The sequence below is a fragment of the Mastigoproctus giganteus genome, chromosome 7 (genome assembly GCF_048544385.1).
Source record: "Mastigoproctus giganteus isolate SK-2022 chromosome 7, ASM4854438v1, whole genome shotgun sequence".
Classification (NCBI taxonomy): Eukaryota; Metazoa; Arthropoda; class Arachnida; order Uropygi; family Thelyphonidae; genus Mastigoproctus; species Mastigoproctus giganteus.
Window position 1 is genome coordinate 159,535,074 of NC_143581.1, and position 26,563 is coordinate 159,561,636.

Sequence of the window (26,563 nt, forward strand, 5' to 3'; positions counted from 1 at the left end):
AGTAATATTTCTTTTTTTTCTTTTCCAGAACCAATATAATGTGAGCATATGGTATGTGGGTGCAATGGGGTGTTCAGTTTTCTAGTTGTGAAAAGCTGGTCATCTTATTTATGCAAAATGTTTAACCATAAGCAACAACTGTACTTTTTTTATTTTTTTTTATTTTTTTTTTATATTGAACATCCAGACATGAAAGAACAAGCATAATCTTGTTTTACTTACAGATCAATAACTGTTCCTGTGTACTCTAATCCTTCTCCCTTGTATTTTAGAAAGCAATCTTAATTAAATGAAATTGATATTAATCATTATGTTAAAAAAATAAGCTGTTACCAAAAAAAAAAAAAAAAAAAAGAAGCACCACTGAAGCTTGAAACAAATTTATAGCTATATACACATGGGATGATACCACATTACAGTTTACTAAACTCTGTTGGGGAATATGAAATCAGAGAAGAAAAATGATCATATATTTAAGAATTTTTATTATTCTTTTTAAATGATTTTTAAAGAAGATATCTATTTCTTCCAAACAGAATTTGAAAAATGTGGAAGCTATCATTTTTCCCATTTGCTATTGTGAAGATTAAACATTGCACAATGTTTCTTTCCAAATGCTGTAATATGCAAGAAATTTAATACATATTCCACTTAAGTTATACATATAATTTTAAATTCAATTTTTTTATCTTTAATTTAAAAATACTGTACACACACAGATATATATAATAAAAATCTTTTATTGATATTTATTAATTTCGGTAATTTAATTAGTTGGCTTGCAACAATGACTTATCCATGTAGGGAAAGAAATAATATAGGAAGAAATAGGAATTTATTTATCAATCTCACACTATTTTTTTTTTTTTTTTCCAAACACAAAATATTTAAAGTCTTGAAAAATGTCCACCAGCTGCAACAATGCTCTCCCCAGTGATATATGCTGCATCTTCAGAGCACAAAAATGAAACGACCCCGGCACATTCGTCTGGATTTCCAATCCTGCCCATTGGGATGATACTATTCAAAGTTTCGCCAAGTTCGGGATTTACATACAAGGCTTCGCTGAACTTAGTACGAATAATTCCAGGGCAAATGCAATTAACTCGTATATTCATTGGGGCACATTGCAAGGCTGCTGCTTTCGTAAGCCCAAGAAGGGCAGTTTTGCTTACTGAATAAGCACCAATTACCGGAAGCGGTTGGTATCCAGCGATGGACGCTACATAAACAATAGCTCCACCACCACGTTTTTCCATGTACGGCACAACTTGCTGTGTTATAAGAAATGAACTTTTTACATTAGTATCAAATATTTTATCCCATGCTTCTTCAGGCGTATCCAACACCTGGCACATAACAGGATTCGTACCAGCATTGGAAACTAGAATATCAATACCACCATTCTTTTCAAGAGCAAAGTCCACCAGTTTTTTCCTGTCTTCTTCTTTACCAACATGACACACTATACCAGATATATTTGAACCACTTTTCTTTAATTTGTTTACTGCAGAATCAACGTTCTTCTGTTTCCTGCTGCTAACAATAACATCAGCTCCGTCTTCCACTAACCGTTTAGCAATTGCATAACCAATACCTTCAGTAGACGCGGTAACAATTGCTACTTTCCCCAATAATTTTTTGGCATGCCCAGCCATTGTCGAATAAGAAATACGCCAAATGTTTCTCACCAAACTGAAGTAATGTTGGCAGACAAATATATATACTTCAAACTTCTACAAGCAGGAAACATCACATGATACAGATCACATGCTCAAGTTACGCAATCTTTATCAAATATCAAGATGAAATAGAATTTAATAGCATTGCCACCTAATGAGTATATTAAAAATGCTTTATGTAAAAATTCCGAAATACTGTAGTTCTTATACGTTCACTCGACAAATAAAACAGTTTTAAATTTTAAGTTTCACATATGGTTAAAAATGAAATTTATTTTATTTATCGATTAGAAAACATAAATAATTAAACTTAATTTTACTGCAATCATATCATAAAAGTAATATAAAAATAAGAAAAGTAATAATTAAAAAGTCAACTTAAAAAATGCAGAGTTTCTTGAAAAACCACACTTTATTTATTAAATTTCAATTTGTATTATGGCCTTTTCCAAACGACCTATAAAAGATCTGGTTTCAACAGCAGAATGGCATAGGAATTTTTTTAAGAATAATTTAAGATTGCTGCGTATGTGAATCCAACAGTGTATCATTAAGAGCAATCAATGGCTTGATGCGACAAATTTTATGCAATTCACATTTTCTCTTTCCATGCTGGTACAAGTGGCGAGCCGAAAGTTCCGACAACGATTATAAAAGACATTAGGTACAAAATTCCTTTTTTTTTTTTTTTTTCTCTCAATCTATAATCAAGCCAGCCAAAATATTATGACCACCCTGTCTCCACGAGTTGATGGATCCCACAACACCAAATAGTGAAGTAACCAACCGGCAAAGCCAAACAGGGTGATTCTGGAGGAACAGTAAATATTTTGGGAGGTCAGAGTACCGATTATTCTGAGTAAAGAAGTTCATATAAACATGTATCCAATTCTCAATGGATACGGAGATACAGCTGTTTGAAATTGACGCGCACAAAGCCATTATGAGAGGTATTAAAGTTGTTGCTGTTTTGGTTTTTAGGAGCATTAGCAACTAAGGCCATATTGCTCTGGGATATGCGGTGGTCATTCCCTGACCTTTCCGTATTTAGTGGTGACGGGCTCGAACCCCGGTCTAATCAAGAAGCATGTGATACGCACTACTGCTCCTTGCCACCTGGCTACGGAGGCGCAGGTATTAAAGAATAATAAATGACTTATTGTTTGTATTTATTGACTTTTTGAATGATACAAAACACAAAAAAGTGACAATTTTTTTACAGTTCAAAATAAATGTTCGGAAATTCCACAGCCAACCTTAATGCACTTTGCAACTCTTGTGGTAATATGACGTGTTGTTCTTCTGAGGTCATCTTGGAGTTCCTTTATGAGGGCAGCAGTATCCAAAATGCGAGCGAGCAATTAGTTTATTGTATTCACCTTTTCTTTGTATACTGCGCTGTTCATCCAACTCCGCAAACAAAAATCTAATGGAGTCAGGTATGGAGACTTTCGTGGCCAATGAACGGGACCACCACAGTCGATCCATCGTTCAGGGAAAGTTCTATTTAGATATTGTATCACCAGACGGGTATAATGTGCAGGAGGTCCACCATGCTGTAAGAACATACCAATCCTTGTAGCCACTGAAACATCCTCCAATAGCAGTGGAAGTTCGTTTTGCAGAAATTATAGGTAAATGGGTCCTGTAAGACGATTTTGTAACACAACAGTCCAAATCAACTGATTGTCGATGATACCGCACCACACGTTTACAGAGAAACGATGTTGAAAATTTGTTTCTACAGTGGCATGTGGATTTTCATCTGACTACCAATGAGTTACAGGTGTTGTTGATAACAGGTGAAAGTAGCTTCATCACTGAACAGTATTTGTGTGTGTGTGTGTGGGCAGCTTCTAGAACAAAAGTTCATCTCCGCCTCGTTGCTCTGTTCAGTTTTTACAGACTCTGTCCAGGTAAGTACAGTGTGTGTCATGTAAAAAAAAAAAAAAAAAAAATCATCCCACATTAGGAATATCCCACATGCTGGATAAAGACAGATGAAAGGGAAGGGGAGAGAGAGAGAGATAAAAAAAAAAAAAAAAAAAAAAGTTTTTCATCCTGCATGGGAGAAAGTGACAGGAAAGACAATCTGTTTGTGAGCTTATATGTGTGTTCTGTAGGGTGATGCTGTGTTTTGGCCTTTTGGCTACCTGGAAGCAATGATCACAAGGACGACCGCCTCCAGGTACTAGCAGCGGGAGGGAAAGGCCTCCCTAACTATCTGCACGCCTTCCTCCCTGGGGAACGAGTTTAGCAGGGAGGAAAGAAAACTTGTATAAGATGAAGAGAGGGGAGGAGAAGGACTTCCCCCGGCCCAGGGAAGCCCCAATCCAGGATAGTTTGCTAGAATAACACAAACACACACAAAAAAATAAACAAATAAAATAATAATAATAATAATGAAATAAAATAAAATAAATAAATACATAAAATAAATAAAATTTTAAAAAAAACATATAGAGTGAGAAAGGAAGCTAGTCTAGTCTTGGGAGCCCCAGCCTAGGGCAGAACGCAAAAAAAAATAAAATAAAATAAAAGTAAAAAAAAGAGAAAGTTAAATCCCGCAACCTGGTCAAGGAAAGGAAGACAGTGTCGGCCAGGATACCAGCAGACGGAATGATAAAAAAAAAAAAAAAAAAAAAAGTTTTCATCCCGACTCTAGGTAGGTCAGGGAACATCCCCACACCCAAAGCAGATCGCGAGATGGGGAGGAGAGAGAGGGAAAAAAACACAACTCATTTCTTTCCGCAGAAGGAATTTCTTTCCACGCGAGACAAAAGAAGTAGTGAGTTGGCGTTAAGCTAAGCAGCCACTAGTTTACTGATTTGCAGATGCTGCTAGGATGATCCTTCTACGCTTAAATACCTCTGCCGCAAAGTGCTGTAGCGCACCTAAGTTCTTTTGCGATTGTATCATTTCTACTTGGTCAGGAGAAAATCCCGAAATTGTTGCCTGGAGTTGTCTATGGTCCTCGTAAGTAGTACCTTCAAAGAGTAGATGCGCCCAACTCTCGACAGACCCACAGAAAAAGAGATCGGTATTTAGTAGACCTGGTTGGTGGAGTTTCTGGTTGAGAGACCCGTGTCCAGTGACTAGAAAAGAGGTTTCCATGCTGAGCGAGAACCATATGTTGACGGCTTTGTTGGTTGCGAATGTGACATTCGGTATAAATGCCCTCGTAACAAATCCTTTTATGATTAGCTCATTATGGTAACGAGGCCTTCCCTGTTTGGTATCACTGTCCAGGTTGAATTCCATATCCAGTGTTTCAGTTTGGATTCTTTTCTTCAGGTGGTAGGTAACTCCTCTATAGATGAGCAAGAGATCCGGGGGGATGTTTTCAGATATTACTTGCATTGCTGCCGTTGACACTGTTCTAAAAGCGCGATGAGCAGCAAGAATAATGCTTCTGTGGATGGAGTTAAGCTTCTCTTGGATTTTGCAATTGGTCGCTCGGTGAAACCACGCACTTGCAGCATAGGTGGTGATAGGTAAGAAAACTGCTTTATACTATAACTGTAGGGTACGCGTAGAGAGACCCCAATCCCTTCTGGAGATTCTAACAATTGAGGCAGAGAATTTTCTGATTTCGGAAGATAAATATTGCAAGTGTAGTAATAAGGATAAAAAGTGTAAATTGTGTTTAGAGCCTGACGGCACTAGGGGATTCTCCCATCTCCGCGTAGTATACCTTGTCGTGTGTTACAGTACGCGGTAAAGGCCAGAGATTTAAAAGTGTATGGATATTGTACCGTTGGACCCCCACCATTGCCCGCACTTAGCCCCGTGGAGGCAGACCAGGTACCCAGTAATATTATTTTATCACTCTGGTAGGCCCTGCCACCTAGTTTCCTGAGATTTCAGTGGCTAGGACCAGGTTGGAAAGTAAAAAAAAAAAAAGAGCAACGCGCGATTTTCGATTGTAAGACACTAATGAGGTCAGAAGACAAACAGGGTATTGCACGATTCAATTTGGAGAGTCAAATTTTGATTATGTAGGGCAGTGGTTTTCAACCTTTTTTTAATAACGGCACCCCTAAGTAATTTATTTTATTTTGCGGCACCACTACCATACTGTACACTGTTTTATAATGAAATAAACATATAAATTTTAAAAAATAATAAGTTTAAGTAACTTAAACCCAAATTATGTGGCACCCCTGGAATATTGTTGCGGCACCCCTATTGAAAACCACTGGTGTAGAGCATACGCTGTGTAGTTTAGGCAGAGTGAGGGGGGACTAAAGACTAGAGGGAAAAGGCAGAAATATGGGGTCAATAGGGAAGGCGACACTTAGACTACTAGAGGGAATGTCAGTGGGGCATGCACATGCCCCACCAGGAGGAAAAGTGGGGAGAAGAGACAGAGGACCGTCGCCTCCCCCACCAGGGGATGGGAAAGAAAGGTGGGCCAAGCAAAAGTGTCGGCCCAGATCGCCAAAAGCGTAGGTGCAGTGTAACAGCAGTTCCATCAGATCAGTAGGTCATTCCCGAGACTGAAATAGCCAGTGATCAATGACGACCCCAAGGACCCTTGGTTTGTGTCACCAGGGGAAGTCGTATTCAATCTATCTTGACCTGAGGGGGCCGCCAAAGATCCAGTTTAGTTTTAAAGATCATCATATTTGTTTTATTAGGATTGATGTGCAGTTTGTTATTCTTAGCCCAGTGGGTAAGGTTAGTTAGCAGTATCTTCCAGAGCAAGTCTTGAGTGTCCAGAGACAACAATGGTAAGGTCATCAGCAAATGAAATGACTTTGGTGCGTTCAAATGATCTGTTCAGCCAATCTTGTAAGATTGCGTTCCAGATCAGGGGTCTTAGGACAGATCCTTGGGGGCGGCCCCGAAATATTGGTCTGGTGGCGCCCCGATGCTTTGTTTTGACCATAACTGATCTTCCAGAAAAGTAGTTTCTGATCAGCCAGTAGAGTTGTGGGAAGCAGTTGGCTGACCTGAGACGTTCCAGTGCACTCTCCACCAAACTTTGTCGAATATCCCTCAAAATCAACACAAACAGCAAACTCATACTGTGACTTAGATGTTTCTAGATTATGAACCATGTCAAAGAGGGCATCTTCGGAGGAGCGACTGGGAGTGAAACCGCATTGTGCTGGGGAAATAAGATATTGTGACTGCAATAAGTTGACAATTCTCAGGGCGATGAGGCGTTCCAGGATTTTGCCTAGGTTGGATAAAAGTGCAATTGGCCAAAGGGATCTTGCCTCCATTGGTGGCTTGTTTGGTTTTGGTAAAAGTCGAAATTTTGTATAAATTTCCGAAGTACTGGAAGGCAGTACTTCGGAAATTTTGACTCCAGCAGGAATTTGTTAAACAGGAGTAGCAGTAGGTTGTGTTTTAATTTATAAAATCTTTGTATAAACAAATACTCGATCAAGACGGGGCCCGGACATTTGTTTGGATCAATTTTCAACATAGCTGTGTCAAGTTCTTGTGGGGTATACGGTTAGTGCTATTGGATGCTATAGACTTAGCATTGTCTCTTCTGATTGTTGTATGTTCTGGGATATCTGCTGATACGTCATCTGGGGGAAAGGGTTCATCCAGTATCTCGTTGACTGAGTCTTCCCAGTTGGTGGTTTCCCTCATAGCAGTAACCGATCGGTAGATTTCTGGGACAAAGCTTTGTTCCCTCGTGATTTTATACAAGAAGCTCCATGGGTTAGCATTACCTGTGTCTCTGACAAACCCAGTATAGGTATCCCTTTTCCGAGCAGCAATAGCCCTAGTATATTCGTTCTTCTTTGTCAGCAAGGCAGCGGAAAGATGTTTTTCCCCCAGAAACTGGGGTGTTTCGTCCAGAAAACAGACAAATCGACCATAGAATGCACGCAATTGACAGACATAAGACACACAGCACGGTAGAAGAATTTAATTATTCGGGTGGCCTAAATAGTTTTTTTTTATTTTTTTTTAGTTGGTCTTTTTCCTATCAGATCTGTATGCTGCTTTTGATAAAGAATTCTGAATCTTATATCGCTTAACAGTACTAATAGAATTAATCGGCGATCAGCATTTACTCACCGACAAAATTCCAATCGCCGGGCGTCATCTCCTGGTTGAGGATGTTCCACCCGCTGTATGTGAAATGGATACAAGCCGTAATGTTCGCCATACTCTCGTCTGTGGAACACTAATACGCGTAGAAATTCTTCGTGTGCTAATAGTAGGACTACGCTCTACTGAGTGAAGAATGGGTTTATTTAATCCATATTTTGTTCATTTGCACGTTCAGAATAAATACGAGCGCTGGGAACTGTACCAGTACCACACAGCTTGGTGTAAACACTAGTAAACGCTCCTGAATCCGGTATTCTGAGGTTAGGAAATCGTCGACGGTATTCTCTACAAGTAGCAGTAGCACTTCCACCACAAAAACCATAGACAAACATCATATGGGCTCACTTCCGGTGAGTATGGACTTGGCAAACTGGGTCCTAAGCTGGATATTATCATTCTTCTCTTTCTTGTTTTCTTGGCGATTCCCTTCTACTTCTCACTCTTGTTTCTCTCCCCCCCTCTCTCTCTCTCTCTCTCTCTCTCTCTCTCTCTCTCTCTCTCTCTCTCTCAAGGTAACGGAATTTTTTTTTTTTGGCTGGTGCAGCATAAGCCTCAAGCTTTCTTACAGCACAATATCTCATCACGATATCTCATCACAATATCTCATCAATATCTCATCACGATTAGAGTTACAGCACAATATCTCATCACGGAGATGAGCGCCAGGAGTTCACATATAGCACTTAGAGAAAGCAGAATAAAGTACAGCGTAAAAATACAAAAAGGCTACAAAATACAGATTACAAATGCAAAAAGAAATACAAATACAGCATAAAAACACAGAGCTGAACATAAATACAGAAAAACAGGATACAACTTGGCAATGATTCAGGGTTCAAGGGCTTTGATAAAGTTGTGTCTGTCCTGCTTGTTACTTATTAGCCTGTGCCTGTCGATATCGGTGTCCGCACAGTTCAGGGCGGCGAGCATCTGCTTGGGGAGAAACCTCTCAGTGAGTGCAAGCCTGTTGTTGTGGTGAGCCACGAGTGAAGGTGCCGATCTTTTTTTTTTTTTTTTTTTCTAATATACCACGGGAATCTCTCTCTCTCTGTCTCTCTCTCTTTTTCTTTTTCTTTTTTTTTTTTAATACGCCACGGGAACCCCTCTCCCCCCCCCCCTTTTTTCCCTCTGGAGTGGGTTCCCAGAGGAATCTGGCCCACCTTTTGGCAACATCAGGTGGATCAGAGTCCGAATTGAGACATCACGAGCACTACTGGGATTGGCCCACCTTTCCGTGGTGCGAACAAGTACCCAGAATCATCTGCCCAGGTGACCGATGCTTCTGGGTAGCCAAGTGGCCAGAACAGAACAACAGACCACACACACAGAAACCTCCGTCACACACACATATCTGGCCCATTTGTAGTGATACTGTTCTTCACAGAGATACGAGGTGGAGATGAACTGACGTTCAAGAAGCCGCCCGTTATAAAAACACATGTCCACATGGGATCCTCCAAAAGCAAGAATTCCGAATATTCGGAGATGATATCTAGCCTATGATGAGTTTGGCTGTGGAGACCAGCCTCTTTTCCACGATCAGGAACTTCACTCTCGGGATGTCGAGTGCTTGTGCCATCATGGCGGTTGTGGTAGCGGGAAGTAGACGAAACTTGTTATTGGCCCATTTCAATAACCAGTATTCAGCGGTATACACCCGCTTAAGGTTTGCAGGTGCGGCTGAGGCCCATATTTCTGCACCATAGAGAATGGTGGGGTAGATCATGGAGGTGATGAACTTTTTAACAGTGAGAGGATGTCGGACGTGTAGCAGCTGCTGCTTTGAGATCCACCGTAGATGAGAAATTTTGGTACTGATTTTGTCCATCTGGTTGACAAAGGACATCTTTTGATCAAACAGAACGCCAAGGACTGTGTGCGAGAGTACGTTTGGTATTGGTACCCATTCGAGTGACACGTTGGGAAGTGTTGGCACGGATTTAAGGGAGAATATAACCTGAGCAGACTTTAGGTTGATTTTTAAGTTGAAGCTTGCCAGGTAAAATTCAAGATCCTTAAGTTGGGAAATGATCCTGTTGCTGAGCTGAACGGGGTTGTAGCCAGGGTTAATTTGCGTCAGCAGTTTGAGGTCATCAGCATAGCATAAGAGACCGTTCATGGAAGCGATAATGGGCACGATGACAGTCGTGAACAGGGCACCAGATAGGAAACCCTCCTGCGTTATTCCAGCAGTATGTAACAGGATAGGGTGTGTTGTTCCTGATGGAGAATAAGTATTCTGTGACAGAGCAGAGATTCCAAAAAGCACAGCATATCACCTCAAATATGAAATTTCTCCATAAGTAGAAGGCCGGGATCGACACGGCATCAAAGGCTGCGCTTATGTCGAGATATATGGCTGCCAGTTCAGCTCTTTGGTCGAATGCGTTCTATGGTGGCTGCCAAGTTAGTGATTGATGATTTTCATGTGATGGCATAGTGGATTTCATTTGGTTTCGTCTGGAGGATTTGGTGAATAATTGTGGGTAGCAAAGCCTTTTCGAGAGTTTTTAACAGACAAGAGGCAACTGATATGGGTTTGACGTTTCTGGCTGACGTTTGTGGCAAATTGGTTTTTAGAGATGGCATACACTCTGTACTTATTCCATTGGGATGGGAAATAATGCTCAGTGAGGCATCCGTTGCAGATCGAGGGAAGAGGGTCTATTATGAACGTGATGAATGAATAATAATAATTACAATACAACACAACACATAATAATAATAATAACATAAAGGGGCACGATGGCCCAGTGGTTAAGACACTGGACTACCAGCCTGATGGACCCGGGTTCGAATTCCACATTGGTTGAAGCGAATGCGGCTCTATTACACTGGGAGACCGATACAATAATAACATTAAATGATATAAAAAAAAAAACCTCGCGAAGTTACCTTCCCCAAGGTCGGGGTGACGGCTGAGTCAGATAGTGGCGCCATCTGGTGTCGCTCTGGAAAACTAACAATAAATAAACAAACCACTGGACATAAGCGAAGCTAAACAAATCCACCTCTATAGATGATGTCGCAGATAAATGTCTCCTCTTTTTGCGATTTTCATTAATTAAGGAGGGAGCCCGAACATGTTCTTTGCCTCCGGGCGCGAAAAAGGGTAGCTACGCCACTGCCACTTACCTAATACCGTCTTCGGCCATCGGTCGCACAGATAACAGCCACTATTAGCCTAGGCATTAGACTACTAGATATCTGAAGACTTCCGTAAGGATTTGCATACATGCTGCCTGCATAGCTTTCCACTGCGTCGGAATAGATGAAGGTAGCATGTCCATACGCCTCACTTTCAATTTCAAAACATCCCACAGGTGTTCAATTGGATTGAGGTCAGGCGAATTTGGAGGTCAATAAGGTTGGATATCTTCACTGTATTCCTCGAACCACTCGTGCACTCTGCCTCCCCCTCGTTGACACGACGCATTATCGGCTTCGAAGTTCCTGCTTCTGTTTGGGGAAAAAATGCAACATGGCAGGGTGCACGTTGTCTCCCAAAGGCTGACAGTCGACCTCATCAGTGAAACGTTGGTCCATACGCACCAGGCAGTTCTAGTTCTTGATAGCAAAACATGCCTCATAATAAGCAACCACCACCTACCTGTATAGTGGCACCATGAACGATGGTTCCATGGACTCGTATTGCTTAAACCACACACAAAGGTAACCATCGGCACGTTGCATCATGTATCTGGACTCATCCGACTAGTATACTCGTTTCCAGTCCCCCAGCCTACAACCAGCATGTTGTTAAACTACAGCATTCGCCGTCGACGATCAGCGCTGAGAGGAGGGGTGGGGTGTTTCTTGGGTCGCCTGCTGTGGAATCTCATACGTATTGTCATTTTAGAATTTGTTCTTGCATTCCCCATATTATATGCGATGTCAGCTGTTGCAGAGTGACCTGACCTGCCGTTCGACCCGTACAAAGCGCTGCACCTTTCGGCTCACCACGAACATCCACCATGCGTAATCCTATACAGTTCTGTCGGCAAGAGGTGGTTGTTGTTTTTTTTTTTTTTTTTGTTGTTTTTTTTTGTTATTTGGTTTTTAGGAGCATTAGCAACTAAGGCCATATTGCTCCGGGATATGCGGTAGTCATTCCCTGACCTTTCCGCATCCTCCGTATTTGGTGGTGACGGGCTCAAACCTCGGTCTAATCAAGAAGCGTATGCTACGCACTACTGCTCCTTCCCACCTGGCTACGGAGGCGCCTAGTGGTTGTTTTACTCCTTTGACATCATTCTTGGTACACCTTAACCACAGTGGCCATAAGCAACCGACAAGATGTACCGTTACCGACATAGAACCACCCGACGCCGAACCACCACAATCATGCCCTTTGAAAACTCCATGATATCTTTACTACGCCCCATAACTGCCCGCTTTATCACTTTGACTTTCACGACCACATGCAGATTACCACTGCTCTAGAGTACGAAGTTATTTGCCTTTTTATACTGAGAGCTATGTGGCATAGTCCAATCTGGATGGAGTGGTTATTATTGCGTAGATATATTAATTTTTCATTACAACCTAGAGACCTTTACCACCACCTACCCACCTAGGTTAAAAGCATACAGTTGCTTCCGACTTACTAAATCACACAATTTGCGAAGGTTATCGGGCAACGTGCGCGGTCACTATCATACGTATGAGAAGGATTTCAGTAAGGTCTAATGCACATTTTTCCTTGCCTTGTTTACACAAAAAGAATAACATCAATTGCTGTGGTTTTCAGTACAAGGTGTCCACAAACCTCTTTGACAAAACTAAAACGTTACTGTGTGATTTTGGGTAAATGAAAATCAACAACCAGAAAATGTACGCGCTACAGTAGCTGGCAGCATAATCACAAAACTGTAATCATGGAGGAATTTACCAATCCCGAGAAGGCGCAGTGCGTGTTTTCGTTCAATGAGCTGCAGTCTACCACCGTTGTTATGCGCAGAATTCGAACATTGTTTAAAAAGAAGCCACAATTCAGCAATGGTCGGAAAATTCATAAAGAAAGCCTGTTTAGGCAATTATGCCAGCCGAGCTGGCAGCTGAAGATAATAGCCTTTTACCGATGAGTTGTCGCAAAGTGTACGGACTTGTCTTCTTTGGAAAAGCTAGTCACAGGCATCGGTTATCTACACATGTCACATAATTTCCTTATGCGCCAATTGTAACATGTTTTGAGCATGCGCACACCAAATTTTAACTTTCTGCATGCGTTTAGTGAAAAGTTGCTTTGAGCGAACACGTTTCTCATTGTTAGGTGTACTGAAAATGAAAATTTGAACAGTGTGAGAACATTACCTTTTGTTGTAGCTTGGAAAGGCAGCACAAACATAGGCTCACCCACAGGGAGCAAAGAAATAAATTTTCTGTTTATACTCCTGCACGACAACCAAGTCAGTAGAGTTTACAATAAATCGTCAATACAAATATTTATCGTATTTAATAGTCACGGGCTTGAACCCCGGTCACTCAAGGAACGCGTGCTATGCACTCTCGCTCCTGACCACTTGGCTACGTCAGGCCTAAATAAAAGAAGAGGGCGATAAACGTACGAATCAGCAGTCAAAGTCACATGTGAAGATCATAATGGTTACATTTTTTGATAACGAGGAACAGCGTCGCTCCGGGAGATGTCACTGTTCAAGACTGGACTCACCTACTGCAAGACTGCTATTATGTTGTTATTTTGGTTTTTATGAGCATTAGCAAATAAGGCCATATTGCTCCGGGAATATGCTGTGGTCATTCCCTGACCTTTCCGCATCCTCCGTATTTGGTGGTGACGGGCTCGAACCCGGGTCTAATCAAGAAGCGTGTGCTACGCACTGCTGCTCCTTCCCACCTGGCTACGGAGGCGCCTGCTGCAAGACTGCATGATATACATTGCCCTCAGACAAGCAGCTCCTCCTCCAGACCAACCTTCCAGCCCTTGATCCACTTCATTCCCTAACTGAAAACAAGAGAGCATTCAATGCCTTCTTTCAATTTTGTACCACTCTCTTTCAAGTGTAGAAGAAATCTTAGGCCGCTGCTGATGCTCTCCACACTAGACTACCTTCTGGACTTCGCCTGAACCCTGTTCTCTTTACTTTCACAGGCTAAACCTTAACTTCGCGCTAACCCCTCGGGGTAGGATCCATTGCTGATGCCACTGTGCTGGCGTGAGATTTCTCCACGTAGAACACTCCTTGTGCCTGCACTCTCCTCTTTGGGGGAAAAATTTATTATATTAGGGTTACCCGTAATTGATTTCATAAACCCGTATTTGTGTTTGTAAATTGCATGTGTTATCCGGTCGATTTGCCTGTTTTACTGGACGAAAAAAACCCGTTTCTGGAGAAAAAACCTTGCTATCTACGCCTGAGACCGACTAACTCAGCCACGGAGCCTCTTTCGGGGCAGAAGTGCTTTCCTCTGTCGACTTCCAGTGCTCACTCCTCTTTCTGTCTCTGTCACCAGTCGTATTCTTGTTGTCCTCATTCACTCACCTTTGGGTGTTCTCCCACTAGTGGCCTCCGATTTCCCACTTGCCCAAGAATCCCTCACTTGTAATCCCCGCTTTTTCCCGTTTTATCCTCTTCCCACTTCCAAGTTCTTTGCTTGTTTTTGTAGTAGGGTTTTATGAGCATCAGCGACGGCCATATTGCTCTGTGTAGATTGTCTGTAAATTGCATATGTTCTGACGTCGATTTTCTGTTTGCTGAACGAAAAACCTGTTTCCAGGAGAAAAAACCATGTTTCCCTCGCCTGAGACCGACTGAACTCAAACACTTTGTGAAAAATGCCGATAAAAATTCCTTCCCTCATCGACGCGACTTGAACTCAGGTCTTTTCCACCAGGTGTGGGCAGGACGGCGATCCTACCAACTGTGCTACCACGAGGGAGTTCTTTCCTTGAGTCTTCTCCCTTCTTCCTAGGCAGAAAGGGCTCATCCCAAAAGGCATCCCTCTACTGACATGGCCTAGCTCCTCGTGCCATGGGCAGATGCTGGAATCTCCCCTTCCAAGTGAGGGGCTTGCCAGTAATGAAGTGGCCAGCCAATCAATACTGTATTCACGATACCTACATTACTCACTTATGCGGCCTTGGCAGATTTTGCTTCTTCACAGTGACACTTTTACACAGTTTTGTGGTTGGTCACTGGTACGGTAGACATACACACACAATGTTCATGTAGCCTACATGCAAGAAGTTTTAAAACGATTCAAGCACGAAATCCGATCTGCCATAAAATATCCAAAAATTGGCGAAATGGTTGGTTCCTTAATCAGGACAATGCACCATAACACGTCATTTGCCATCAGGTAATTTTTGACTTAAAAAAACATAACATACTCATCCTGCCGTAAATTTGGCTGATTTGACACCACGTGACTTTCAATTATTTCCAAAATTAAAACAGGCCACAAAAACGATTTGAATCTATTCAAGAAAAAAAATCCAATGAAACAATTCTTTTCTGAATGATTTTACACACTGCCTAAAAGCATTCACAAAAAAAAAAGGAAAAGTTTTTTTCATCGGTGACAAGGTTAGCCTGGCGAAGGCAGATTACGGGAAATCTTTGGCAAAGGATGCAAAGAAAAATAGCAAAGAGTTCTTTATTTATGTAAACTCTAGAAGGAAAGGAGTGAAGCAGATTGGACCACTTAATATCGATGGGTTGACTATTGATGATCATGCTCAGGTAGCTGATAAACTAAATAAGTATTTTGCATCTACATTCACACATGAGGGGAGTTCCAGAAGATTATCAAACGCTAACAGGGAGCTAAGTGATTTTTAATAACTGAGAGCAGAGTGGAGGAGAAAGTTTTGAAGTTAAACATAAGGCACCTGGGGTTGACGGAATCTATCCAGTTATATTAAAGGAGGCAGCAAAGGAATTAAACAAACCGTTAACCATAATTATGAGAGCTTCCTTGGACTCAGGGGAGGTCCCGATGGACTGGAGGTGTGCAAATGTATCACCCATTCACAAAGGCAGTTCAAAAGGTGACACAAGTAACTACAGACCTGTTAGTTTAACTTGTATTCCGGGGAGAATAATGGAATCACTGGTTAAAGAAGCATTGCAAGATCATCTAGACAAGACTGCAGTAATAGTTAAGACACAGCGTGGGCTTGTTAAAGGGAGGTCGTGTCTGACCAATTTGATCGGATACTATGATGTGGTCACGAAGGAACTGAATGCCAAAAATAATTTTGATATCATATACAGTACTTGGATTTCAGGAAAGCTTTTGATACTGTTGCACATGGAAGACTGCTGTACAAAGTGGAGAGGTATGGCATTAAGTGTATGCTGTTACAATGGATAAAGGGATGGTTGAGTGGGAGACGACAGAGAGTGGTAATCAATGGACACTGCTCTTCGTGGACAAATGTTATTAGTGGAGTTCCCCAGTGTTCGGTGTTGGGACCATTGTTGTTTTAAGTATTTATCAATGATATTGATGAAGGTATATCAGGTTTAATGTCCAAGTTTGCAGATGATACAAATGTTGGCAAGGTTGTTAACGACAGTAAAGACAGTATGCTACTCGAACTGGATCTAGATAAATTGGGAAAATGGACTGAGAAGTGGCAACTGAAGTTTAACATTGAAAAACGCAAAGTACTGCATATGGGTAGCAATGTTTAGTCTCTAGAGCAAAGTTTCCGGCATCCCCCTTCCTCCATACTTCTCCTTCAACCCATGCACGGTACTAAGTACTATAGGTTTTTATACCTTTCGTGTTTGGGGTTTTCATAAAAAAAAAATAAATAAATAACCGAAGGAAACGTACTAACTGTGTGGTACTACACTCAGGGAAGTGAAAGTGAAAAAGACCTGGGGGTAATCGTGCAGTCAAATATGAAGTTCCAGGGCAGGTCATGGAGTCTTATCAATGATATATAGGAATTTTATATCCAAACATAGGATATAAAATTTCTATATGTCATTGACAAGGATCGGGGAGTTGATTATCTCCTTATACAAGGCAATAGTCAGGCCACACCTAGAGTACTGTGTACAGGACTGGAGGCCTCATTTTAGGATGGATGTAGAGTTGCTAGAACAAGTACAAAGAAGGGCAACAAGATTGATGAGGGGGAACAAAGGGGAGCTCTTACCAAGAAAGGCTTAAGTTCAGCAAATTGTAGCGCCTGGAGAGTGGCACCTGCGAGGTGATCTGATTGAGGTGTATAACGCCTTGAATGGGTTGAGCAAGCTGAATGCTGATGGGATTCTTCGTCTTGCTCAGACTAAGAACCTGAGGGTACACAGTTTCAAATTGCAGAAAGATAGTGTAGAATAGATGTGCGGAAATTTTCCTTTTGCCAGCGGGTAGTTGATTGGTGGAACAGGCTTCTATCTTTTGTTGTGGAAGCCAATAACCTAAATAAATTTAAGGCTGAGCTGGACAGGCATTTGGAACGAATGGAAGGGCGAAATGGGAGGATTCTTTTTTTTTTTTTTTTTTTTTTGTTTTTTGGCTGATGCTGCATAAGCTCGCTTTCTTGCCTCGTATGCCTCCACTAATGCTAATGCTAAGTGACGACGCAGCAAATTATACTGAATAATTTTAACAATGTAAGCATTTATCATTGAATAAGAATTTTTTTCGCAATATTCACCGAATGTTTTGATCAAACCTTGTATTTTATGCCTGTACTATTATACCGTTTGAACATTAGGTTCAAATTTAACAATTAAGATACACTACAAGGCTGGATTTTCCTTGGGAAAGTGGTGGGAATCCCCAAGACCCCGAGGGTTCCCGGACCAACGTAATAAATACCATATGAAGTGAAGTTTATTTTGCTTTCAATTGCATTCCCTTTATTGTAATTATTGCTTTTTTCATTCAATGCCTTTAAATCGATTTATTTATATCCCCTATTCTTCCCATCCCATCTATGAATGATTTTTTCATTAAAGGACTTCGAAAAACACTTTATGTGAGCCAGAGTCCCAGACTACCTAAATCGAGCATTGCACTATAAGTTCTAAAGTTTGAAACTTACCTCTTTGTTGATGATATAGAAGGAAATAGCAATGATATCAGTAAGCTTCTTAAAAAGATATCCATAATGTCTAAAATAATGTTTGCAGTCACTTTCTTTTGTTGTGCTTAAACTACTTCTTTAACTGTGATGAGCAAATATCAAACACATAAGTAAAATATGCTGTTCGTATATATAGAGACTTTATTAAAGCACGTGATCCACGGAAATCCCTTAAGGCAACGGAAGAAGGTGCGGACCGGTTTGGGTTTGTTATCCAACTAAGTGACTTAACCTCAGTGACTTCTTAGTGTGGCGTACGACGATATTAGCATAATATGTGAGAGGTCATTGTGCACCACTGGTGGCGAAAGAAAATTATGTTTTTGCCTGCCGTGACATAGGACAATGAAATGTTTATACGCGTACAACAATACCCACCACTACCTTTAGAATTTCTGTATAGTACAGTGGCAGATTAAAAGATAATTTGCTAACCGTTTTTCGCTCTCGCTGTCTCTCCGATTTTTCATATTTAGAAATGTCATTATTTTTAAATCCTTTTACTTTATTTTGAATCTCGTTTTGAATGCCCGTGTGGCTCGCCCATAAACTATGGCTTTTATAAAGTCCTAAATTGATATCAGAAATCTGTACAACTAAATAGTCATTACAAAAGAAGTCCTTACAATATTTTTTTTACTAATAAGTACGGTGACCATACGTCCTATAAAAGGACAGTCCTTTATTTTAGGAAGCTGTCCTTTAGATTTCTTTATTTTTCAAAAACCCACTTTTGTCCTTTATTTTTGTTTAGTCATTCAACTTTTATTGTACGAATGGAACCACTTAATACACGGTCTGATTGCACAAAATCCATTTCTAATACTTGCTTCTTATAACGCCATGGCAGTGTTTCGGGGAAGACCCGATGTAGCGAGTATGCTTCGCACGCAAAAGGCTGATGAAGTTGATATTGAAGTTGTATTAGTGAATTCGTAGTTCTACTTGTATTAGTGGCTGATCTTTACAATAGGGACCCCCCACTCCAGACAGCCCCAGTTTAGGGTGTTTATCTCCCCCTTCCCGCTGTTTTAAAATAGGAACACGAGTTCCCGATTTTGAACAGCAGCGGGGGGTAAACACTAACTAATGGGTTAGGCATGTCAATCACTGCCTTCTCGCTGCCATTTTGGAAGGAAACCCCGTTCTAAACTTTTACCAAAATTTATTCATACTTTTACATCTACACAATTAGAATTGAAAAATTTAAGGAAATATGTGATGTAAAACTGGATGGTTGACTCCTTTATCGGCTTTAGAATAGATTTTGAAACTTTTTAAGCCGCTAAAATTGTATTTTTTGGAGCAAGAAAGATGTCCCACAGTTCTCAAAATCTCGCAAAGATGGGGGAAAACCCTGGTGCCGCCAGACAACTAACATAGTTCTCAAAATCTTTTTTAACGATTCGTTAGCTGAATCATGGTTATTTTTCGTTCACAGTCAAGCTTCAACTTTTCATAAACATATTCTAAAAATTGAATTTCAAGATTTTGTCGATTTAAATGAACTGAAATTAAAGTTGAGTGAACGAAAACATCAAGAATTTTTACCACTGAATATTAAGAAAATCATTTCAGAATTAGAAGAAAAACAAAACAACGTTGATGTAAAATTATTTAAGGGATCAGTTCAATCATTTTACCAAACCCCCATTGACTATTTGAATCAATGGGATAGCGCCTACCTAGAAAAGGAAGTATTTAAATGGATCATTTTGTGAGAAATTCCATTGTGGATGAAGGTTGAGGAGAGCGTTTCTTTTATTTCAGATAAAAGAAGACTGAATATGGACGATGGCGGGTTATTTATTCGATGAAGTTTGTTGTGTTAAAAATTATGTTACTAAGGAAAAAACTCGAAGAGTGGCGACAAAACGAGGAAACGACCTGCCATCATAAATGGGTTGAAATATTTAGATATTTTATTGATAAACAAATATATTTTAAAAATCGTAGAATTTTTGCCTATGTCTCCCGGGGTCAAATGTTCCCACTGAGAAAACATTTTCAGTACTCTAATAAACAATATGTGGACCAGCGAAAAAACACAACTAAAAGTTGAAACTGTGGAAGCTTGCATTTATACTAAATGCAATTTTGATATGAGTTGTACGCAGTTTTATGCCTTTTTAAAAGATGAGCGTGATATTTAAAAAAAAGTACATTCCTGCAAAAAATATGAAAATTGAGTTGTCGTTTTTAAATAAATTTACATGTATTATTTGATGTTAGATATTTTTATCAGTAAAAAGTAAAGTGCAGCCATTATCAACCCACCGCAGGATGGAAGCCTCCTCAACAATTCATGGTGAGGGAAATGGACCATAATCTGCCACGCTGGTCCAGTGCGGGTTGGCAAATCGACCGTATTCAGCAGTCAGGGGCTTGAACCCCCGTCTGCTCAAACAGCATGTGCTACTGCATTCCCGCTCCTGACCACTCGGCTACGGAGGCCTAAATTTTTATTAGAATATGTGTTTTTTTAAATATTTTTGTAAACTTTTTCTTAGTTTTGCTCTTGAACTTTCCTTTGCAAAACAAAGTAATAAAAATAAACAATTTTTTTTATCCTTATGAACCTATTTCAGATTTGTCCTTCATTTTCTCTGGTTTGTCCTTTATTTTCTCCAAGAAAATGTGGTTACCGAATTAATAAGTAACATAACGTATAAAGTATTTTAGGGGAGGAGCCTCATGCTACGTGGTAGAATGGCTAACCTTCATTCTAGGTGGTAGAATGAAGGTCAGTGCAATTGCATCAGTTTAATTCGTAGCCATACCTAAATAGTTAAATTGGCATCATTTTTATACGTCATATTGTGAATACCTTCATAACGAGTTTCCATGGCACTGCATTATCTCGAATAAGTAACGCTTCGCCAGTGGAGAAGACTAATGTTACTTATTCTCGTCGGATACTATCAATCAGACGGCACCGGTTCGAAGCTTATTGGCCTCTCATCGGTGGGTGGGCAGGTACCCTAGTGGTTCAATAGTGACAACCCAGTTATGGAGTATGACTCCACAATATACTAGAGATGCCCGATGGTGTGCAGTAGTATAAACTATTAAGTATTTTAAGGAAAGAGCCTAATTCTGGTATTTTAAGGCAAGAGCCCTAAAATACTTGAAGATAACATAGCATTACGGTGTATTATCTCCAATATTAAGACATTTATTTACCTGAACACTTCACTGCGCTGGGGCCTTGTGATTACGGCACCTTGCCGCAAGTGCTCCCCATTAAATCCTGTTGGGGACGATCCTACTACACCTTAAGTGTAGGCAAATCCGATGATTCTTAGAGATCGCATTGCAAGAGCCAGTGTGGCTGGCGTGAATGAGAATGCCGAGGTCAGAGGCAAAGGGATACGAACGCCGATATACCTGTAGTCTTTACAGATGAAAGAGTGGCACTACTGTGAGTAGGGATACCTGTATTTATTTTATTATTATTTATTTTTTTATATAAGTTATTTATTATTTTTTATATTTATTTTTTTATAAATAAAAAATATTTATTTTATTTATTTTATTCATTTTATTATTATTATTTTTTATTTATTTTATTTTTTTTCTCCAACTTCGAACTCGTTTGAGTTGGTTCTTTTTTTTTTTTTTTTGCAGGCATCAGAAAGAAAACTGATGCGGGACTTACCTAAGGGGTTTGGGACGGTTTTTTTTTTAATTTTTTTTAAAGGCTTCCAGGTATGGGCAGCCTGGTAGTGGATTGTTGGCACCCACCGGTATTGCACTACCTCCGGTGGGTGTGGGGTGTTAGTGCAAACAGCACAGACAATGAAGGAGACCCTTGAAAAGGCTTCACGTGAGTAGGGATAGGCACCAGGTAACAGATACTTAGGTGGTGCCTGCTCTCTGGTGGCAGAGAGGCCTGTTTTTTTTTTCTTATAACATATTACACACACTTTAACACACACTTCATACTACAGGCCCATTAGTAGAATACTTGGACACAGAATATACTGGTGGAGATGGACGTTAGTCTGGGTGCCACCATAGACAAGTACATATATAATGAAAATGTGAGTAGGGAGTGAGCCAAAACGGCTGCCTTACAGTACGGACAGTACAGTATCGTTCTGCAATAATTTGTTTGAATTATGTGTTTTAAATGTAATAGGGTTAAAAATTATTGGTTCTAATTGAAGATCAACCAACAGTGGACTCATAGGGTGAGACTTTTCTAACTTTCCAGGGAAATATAATCAGATTTTTGGTTATATACATGAGACAGGTCACCATGCCGCTCACAACGAGGTAATGGAGAGTGCTCCGATATAACGCGGCTGCCACGTTCAAATCTGATTCTTGACTTGGGAGGATTCAGGATCCACCAATTAGTGCTCTCTGGGCTGCAAGAGTGCCCCATCATTTTGTGTTACTTCTATCTTTGTGGAACTAAATGTACCATGTGCTCGGGGAACTAAATGTACCATGTGCTCAGTGTTCCCTCCCCCTCTCCATAGACATTCCATGGAAGAGACAAATATCTCTGATTATTGTTCCTGGAGTAAAACTGATTTCACCAGCGTGATTAGCGCCTCCAAAAACTACAAGAGGAAGTAACCTAGTTTTTTTAGAAGCACTTTCATACCTAGGTGTCCCCCCCCACAACAGCTGACAGAGGGGATAGCCCAAAACTCCCATAACCAACTGTGTGCCTTCAAATTAAGCCACGGACTTGTGGTGGGCATTATTTGCCGTCATTTTAAGTGCCCTATCTTACTATCCTACCATACATCCGATAATCCGAACTGTACCGGTTATCCGGATTTCTTGAAATGGAAGGAAGAACGGGAAAACACAATGATTCCCAGGACCAGAGTGACGACCCTGTTATTGTGGAACCCCAGGACGAAGAGGAGGACCCCCCCCCCCAGTTCTGGATCCCAAGTCATCAAGCGGAAAAATCGCAATCAGCTGATCCCCAGACTGGGACGGGAAACACGTACCCAGACAGAGACTAAAGAACAGCCTGAAATAGCCGCATCACAAAAAGACCCAAAAGAAGACAACGGCAGGACTCACCCATCGACCCTGCCATACCAGAGGGTACCATATACGAAAAGACGCTCTTTCTGAAAACCGCAGTTGAGAACATTTTCAAGTAAAACTCAAATAGTGTCAGCAGCACTCAGATCTGAAATTGTCACAATCTTCCACAAGATGGAGACAATCCTACATGATGAACAACTTGACAAAGAGAGAGCTACCACACGGCTACAGGCCTATATGGCCTGTAGCCGTGTGGTCAAATGCCACAGCGCGCCCCGACATATTCTGATGCGCTGAGGAAACAACCTACGACAACAATGGATATCACAAACACCACCAACACTAAATCCGCACCCAGGAAGACGCTGCTCCCTACACCACATCTTGTGGTTCTTAAACCAACCACTACTAACAGTCTTAAAACTAGCGAAGAGGTCAAGAAGAAAGTCATCGACTCTCTGGCGCATGAATTCAAAACAGCCAAGATTAGAGCCATCAGGAAAACGCATAACACTGGGGTAATAATCGAGACGGAAACAAAAGACGTGCCAACTTGATTATAAATAATGCAAAGATACCGACGCTCGGACTCTCTGCTGAGCTGCCTAGAGAAAAAAGCCCCTCAACTGTTATATTCGGCATAGACCCAGACCTGACCCCCACTTAAATATACACAAGAAATATACACTTTCTTGTTTATATTTCCATCTGCGAGGAAATATACACAAGAAACCTCCAACAACACCTACAAGACAGATACCATGCAAGCCTACTGGTGCCTAAACACCAAACCAAGAGCGGGAATAGCAGCTCAATAAACTGGGTGGTCGGACTGACCCCTGAGGCATGGAGGGTGATAACAAAACAAGAGAGAATATATATAAACTGGAGCTCCCACCGCTTCAGGGAACACATCGCGGTCCCAAAGTGCTTCCGGTGTTGCCGATTCGGCCACACCACCCACACGTGCATCCAGCAGGAGCCTACCTGTGGGCACTGTGCTGAGAAGGGGCACAACTACGCAAACTGCCCAAATAAAGAAAGAGACCCAGCCTGTGCAAACTGCAAGTAGCAAAAACTACCCCCACACACACTCAGTCAAAGATAACAAATGCCCAGTACATATTAAAGCAAGAAGCGCCCAACAATTAAGAATTCATTATGGGGACTCTGCCTAAAAGTTATAACACCACTTGCATTAAATTCCTCCAACTCAATGCACAGCGAGCGATTGCCGTAGCGGGACAGATAAGGAACACGTTCCGATAACCTATACTCCATAATTAGGTCATATCTCTCCGAGAGACGCATCATCGTGGAAGCACCTTATGGTAGAGTGAATCGTGGTGTCCGCAAGGGCTTCCCCCAGGGTTCTGTTCTGGGGCCACTCCTGTGGAACATGGTTCTGGACGGGTTCTTGGCTTTGGACTTCAGCGATGTGCGCTCCCAGGCTTTTGCCGATGATTTGTTCCTCACCAGTGCTGCGGATAGCAGGGCCCAGCTAGAAGAAAAGGCCAACCAGGCAATGCTGATATTACAAAACTGGACCAGCCGCCTGCCTGACCCACTGCCTGACGATATCAACAACAAAGACGTCCTCCATCCTGCTAAAAAGCAAACTTGATATACGTAGGCTGCCACAAATAAAGGTGGGACCTGCCATAATAAAACTAGTGACCCAGTTAAAATATTTAGGGGTTATACTGGATGGTATTTTTTGCTTTAAAAACCATCTAACTTATATCAGAGCCAAAATTAAAAGATACTCTGGATTGGTGGCTAGGATTGCCAGGCGGGACTGGGGGTTAAACCAAGTCATCCTGTCACTGTTTCATAAAACAATCTTTCTACTGATCATCACTTACGCCTCAGCAATATGGTTTCCCAAAACAGCGACTGTAGTAAACCGACGCATCCTTGATTCAACGCAAAGAACCATCCTACTGACAGTTACACGTGCTTGTAGAACAACCAGTACCCACGCACTGCAGGTCTTGCCGGGGCTCTCCCCCTTGACTTAGAGATCACGCGCAGGGGAATGAACTACCACATAGAGAAAGGTATACCCTGTACATACCATGGCTATACTGTGGACGTTAATGCACCGTGCAAAAAAAGAGCTTGAGTGCTGGGAGCACATTATGTACGATGGCACACATTATGAGGCCCTCATATAAGGGAAATATCACCAGGAAATTCATTCCGAACATCGACAGGATGTACCCCAGTCCCCCAACTTGGTTCAACCCGGCTTATACACCACTTATTTACTGACTGGACACGGGGCCTTTAAAGCCAAGCTGACAGCTGGGAACTGAGGAGCATCCAAGCTGCGCCTGTGGGGAGCTTGAGTGCTGGGAGCACATTATGTACGATGGCACACATTATGAGGCCCTCAGGCGCAGACTGATCACCGCGATACATTACCCAAGAACCTGGAATCACATTTACTGGACTCACTAGAGGAACACAGGGCCCTAAAGGGACATGCACAAAAACTTTTTGCTAGGCGTAAAACACTGATAGCCATCAACAGAAGAAACAGATTAAAAAAAAAGAAAAAAGAGAGATACAGAACACTTGTGGAGAGGACTCATCAGGGAGAACCTCCCTCAGGAACCCGCTCACTACTAATAATCTAATACCTAGCGAACGCAAGAATAACCCAATGGAGATGCGGATCTTCCCATGATGAAGAGAACCACAGCCATTGATAACGGATTTGACCAGTTTTCATAGCTGAGGAGGACAAATCTGGATACTAAAGACTACCGATGACAAAGAAGACCGAAGAAGATATAGAAAAAACAAGTTGCCACCTTGACGGAGCCATATTGGCTCAAGGCTCTGCACTCTCTTCTGCGGTGCAACCCTTTTTCTCCCACACCCGGCAGGGGGGGGGTGACAGCTCGCTGTCTCTCCTCTCTCCTCTGCCACACCATTCCTTCCCTCTGGTGGGGCATGGGCATGCCTCACTGAATAATTGGGGGTCACCTATCGTATCGACCCTCTTCTTCCTATTTCACCCTCCAGTTTTCACTCTCCCCTCCCAGCACTTTCTCTTGCACAGCGCATAGCCCTACACATCCAAATTTAAAATACACAAAAATTTTCGTCCGACCTTTTAGGCACTTCAGAAACAGGCCTTCAGCGTCAAACCCCATTTTAGCGCTTTAATGTAACTGAACTAAAATCAACCGCGCTCGTACCAATTTTATTTTAGGTCCTAGCCACTAAAATCCCAGGAAAGTAAGTGGCAGGATCTGCCAGAGTACCATTGACTCACTGGTAACACCCAGTGAGTAACCGGATAACCTCCATGTGGCGAGGTATGGGCAACGTCGGGTCCCATTAGGGGCCTGGCCGCCAATAAGCCGGATAAACAATGGGCACAACATATAACACTACACATGACCCACACACTTCTAAATCTCTGGCTTTGACAGGGTACTGTCACCGATACATAGAACATTCGCGGAGATGGGAGAAATCCCAGGAGCCGCTAGATCCTAAATATACCTCATACTTTAGTAGCTATGCATGGCTGAGTTAGTCGGTCTCAGGCGTAGATAGCAAGGTTTTTTCCCTCAATAACTGAGGTTTTTTCGTCCAGCAAAACAGGCAAATCGACCAGAGAACTCACGCAATTTACAGACATAATACATATACGGGCATATGTAAGAAATTATGGGAGGCCCTAATATAATAATTTGAA

At 41.5% G+C, this 26,563-nt stretch overlaps 1 protein-coding gene across 1 annotated transcript; it reads right to left on the reverse strand.

The window, feature by feature from the left end:
- Window positions 1-766: 766 nt before the first annotated feature.
- LOC150083285 (dehydrogenase/reductase SDR family member 4-like) lies at window positions 767-1,766 on the reverse strand. The gene has a single exon (XM_090377149.1). The coding sequence runs from the start codon at window positions 1,656-1,658 to the stop codon at window positions 888-890; it is 771 nt and encodes a 256-aa protein (XP_090233275.1). The 5' UTR covers window positions 1,659-1,766; the 3' UTR covers window positions 767-887.
- Window positions 1,767-26,563: the final 24,797 nt, after the last annotated feature.

Excerpts from the sequence above, each read along its gene's own strand:
- LOC150083285 (XM_090377149.1), bottom strand. The coding sequence starts at position 1,658 with ATGGCTGGGCATGCCAAAAAATTATTGGGGAAAGTAGCAATTGTTACC.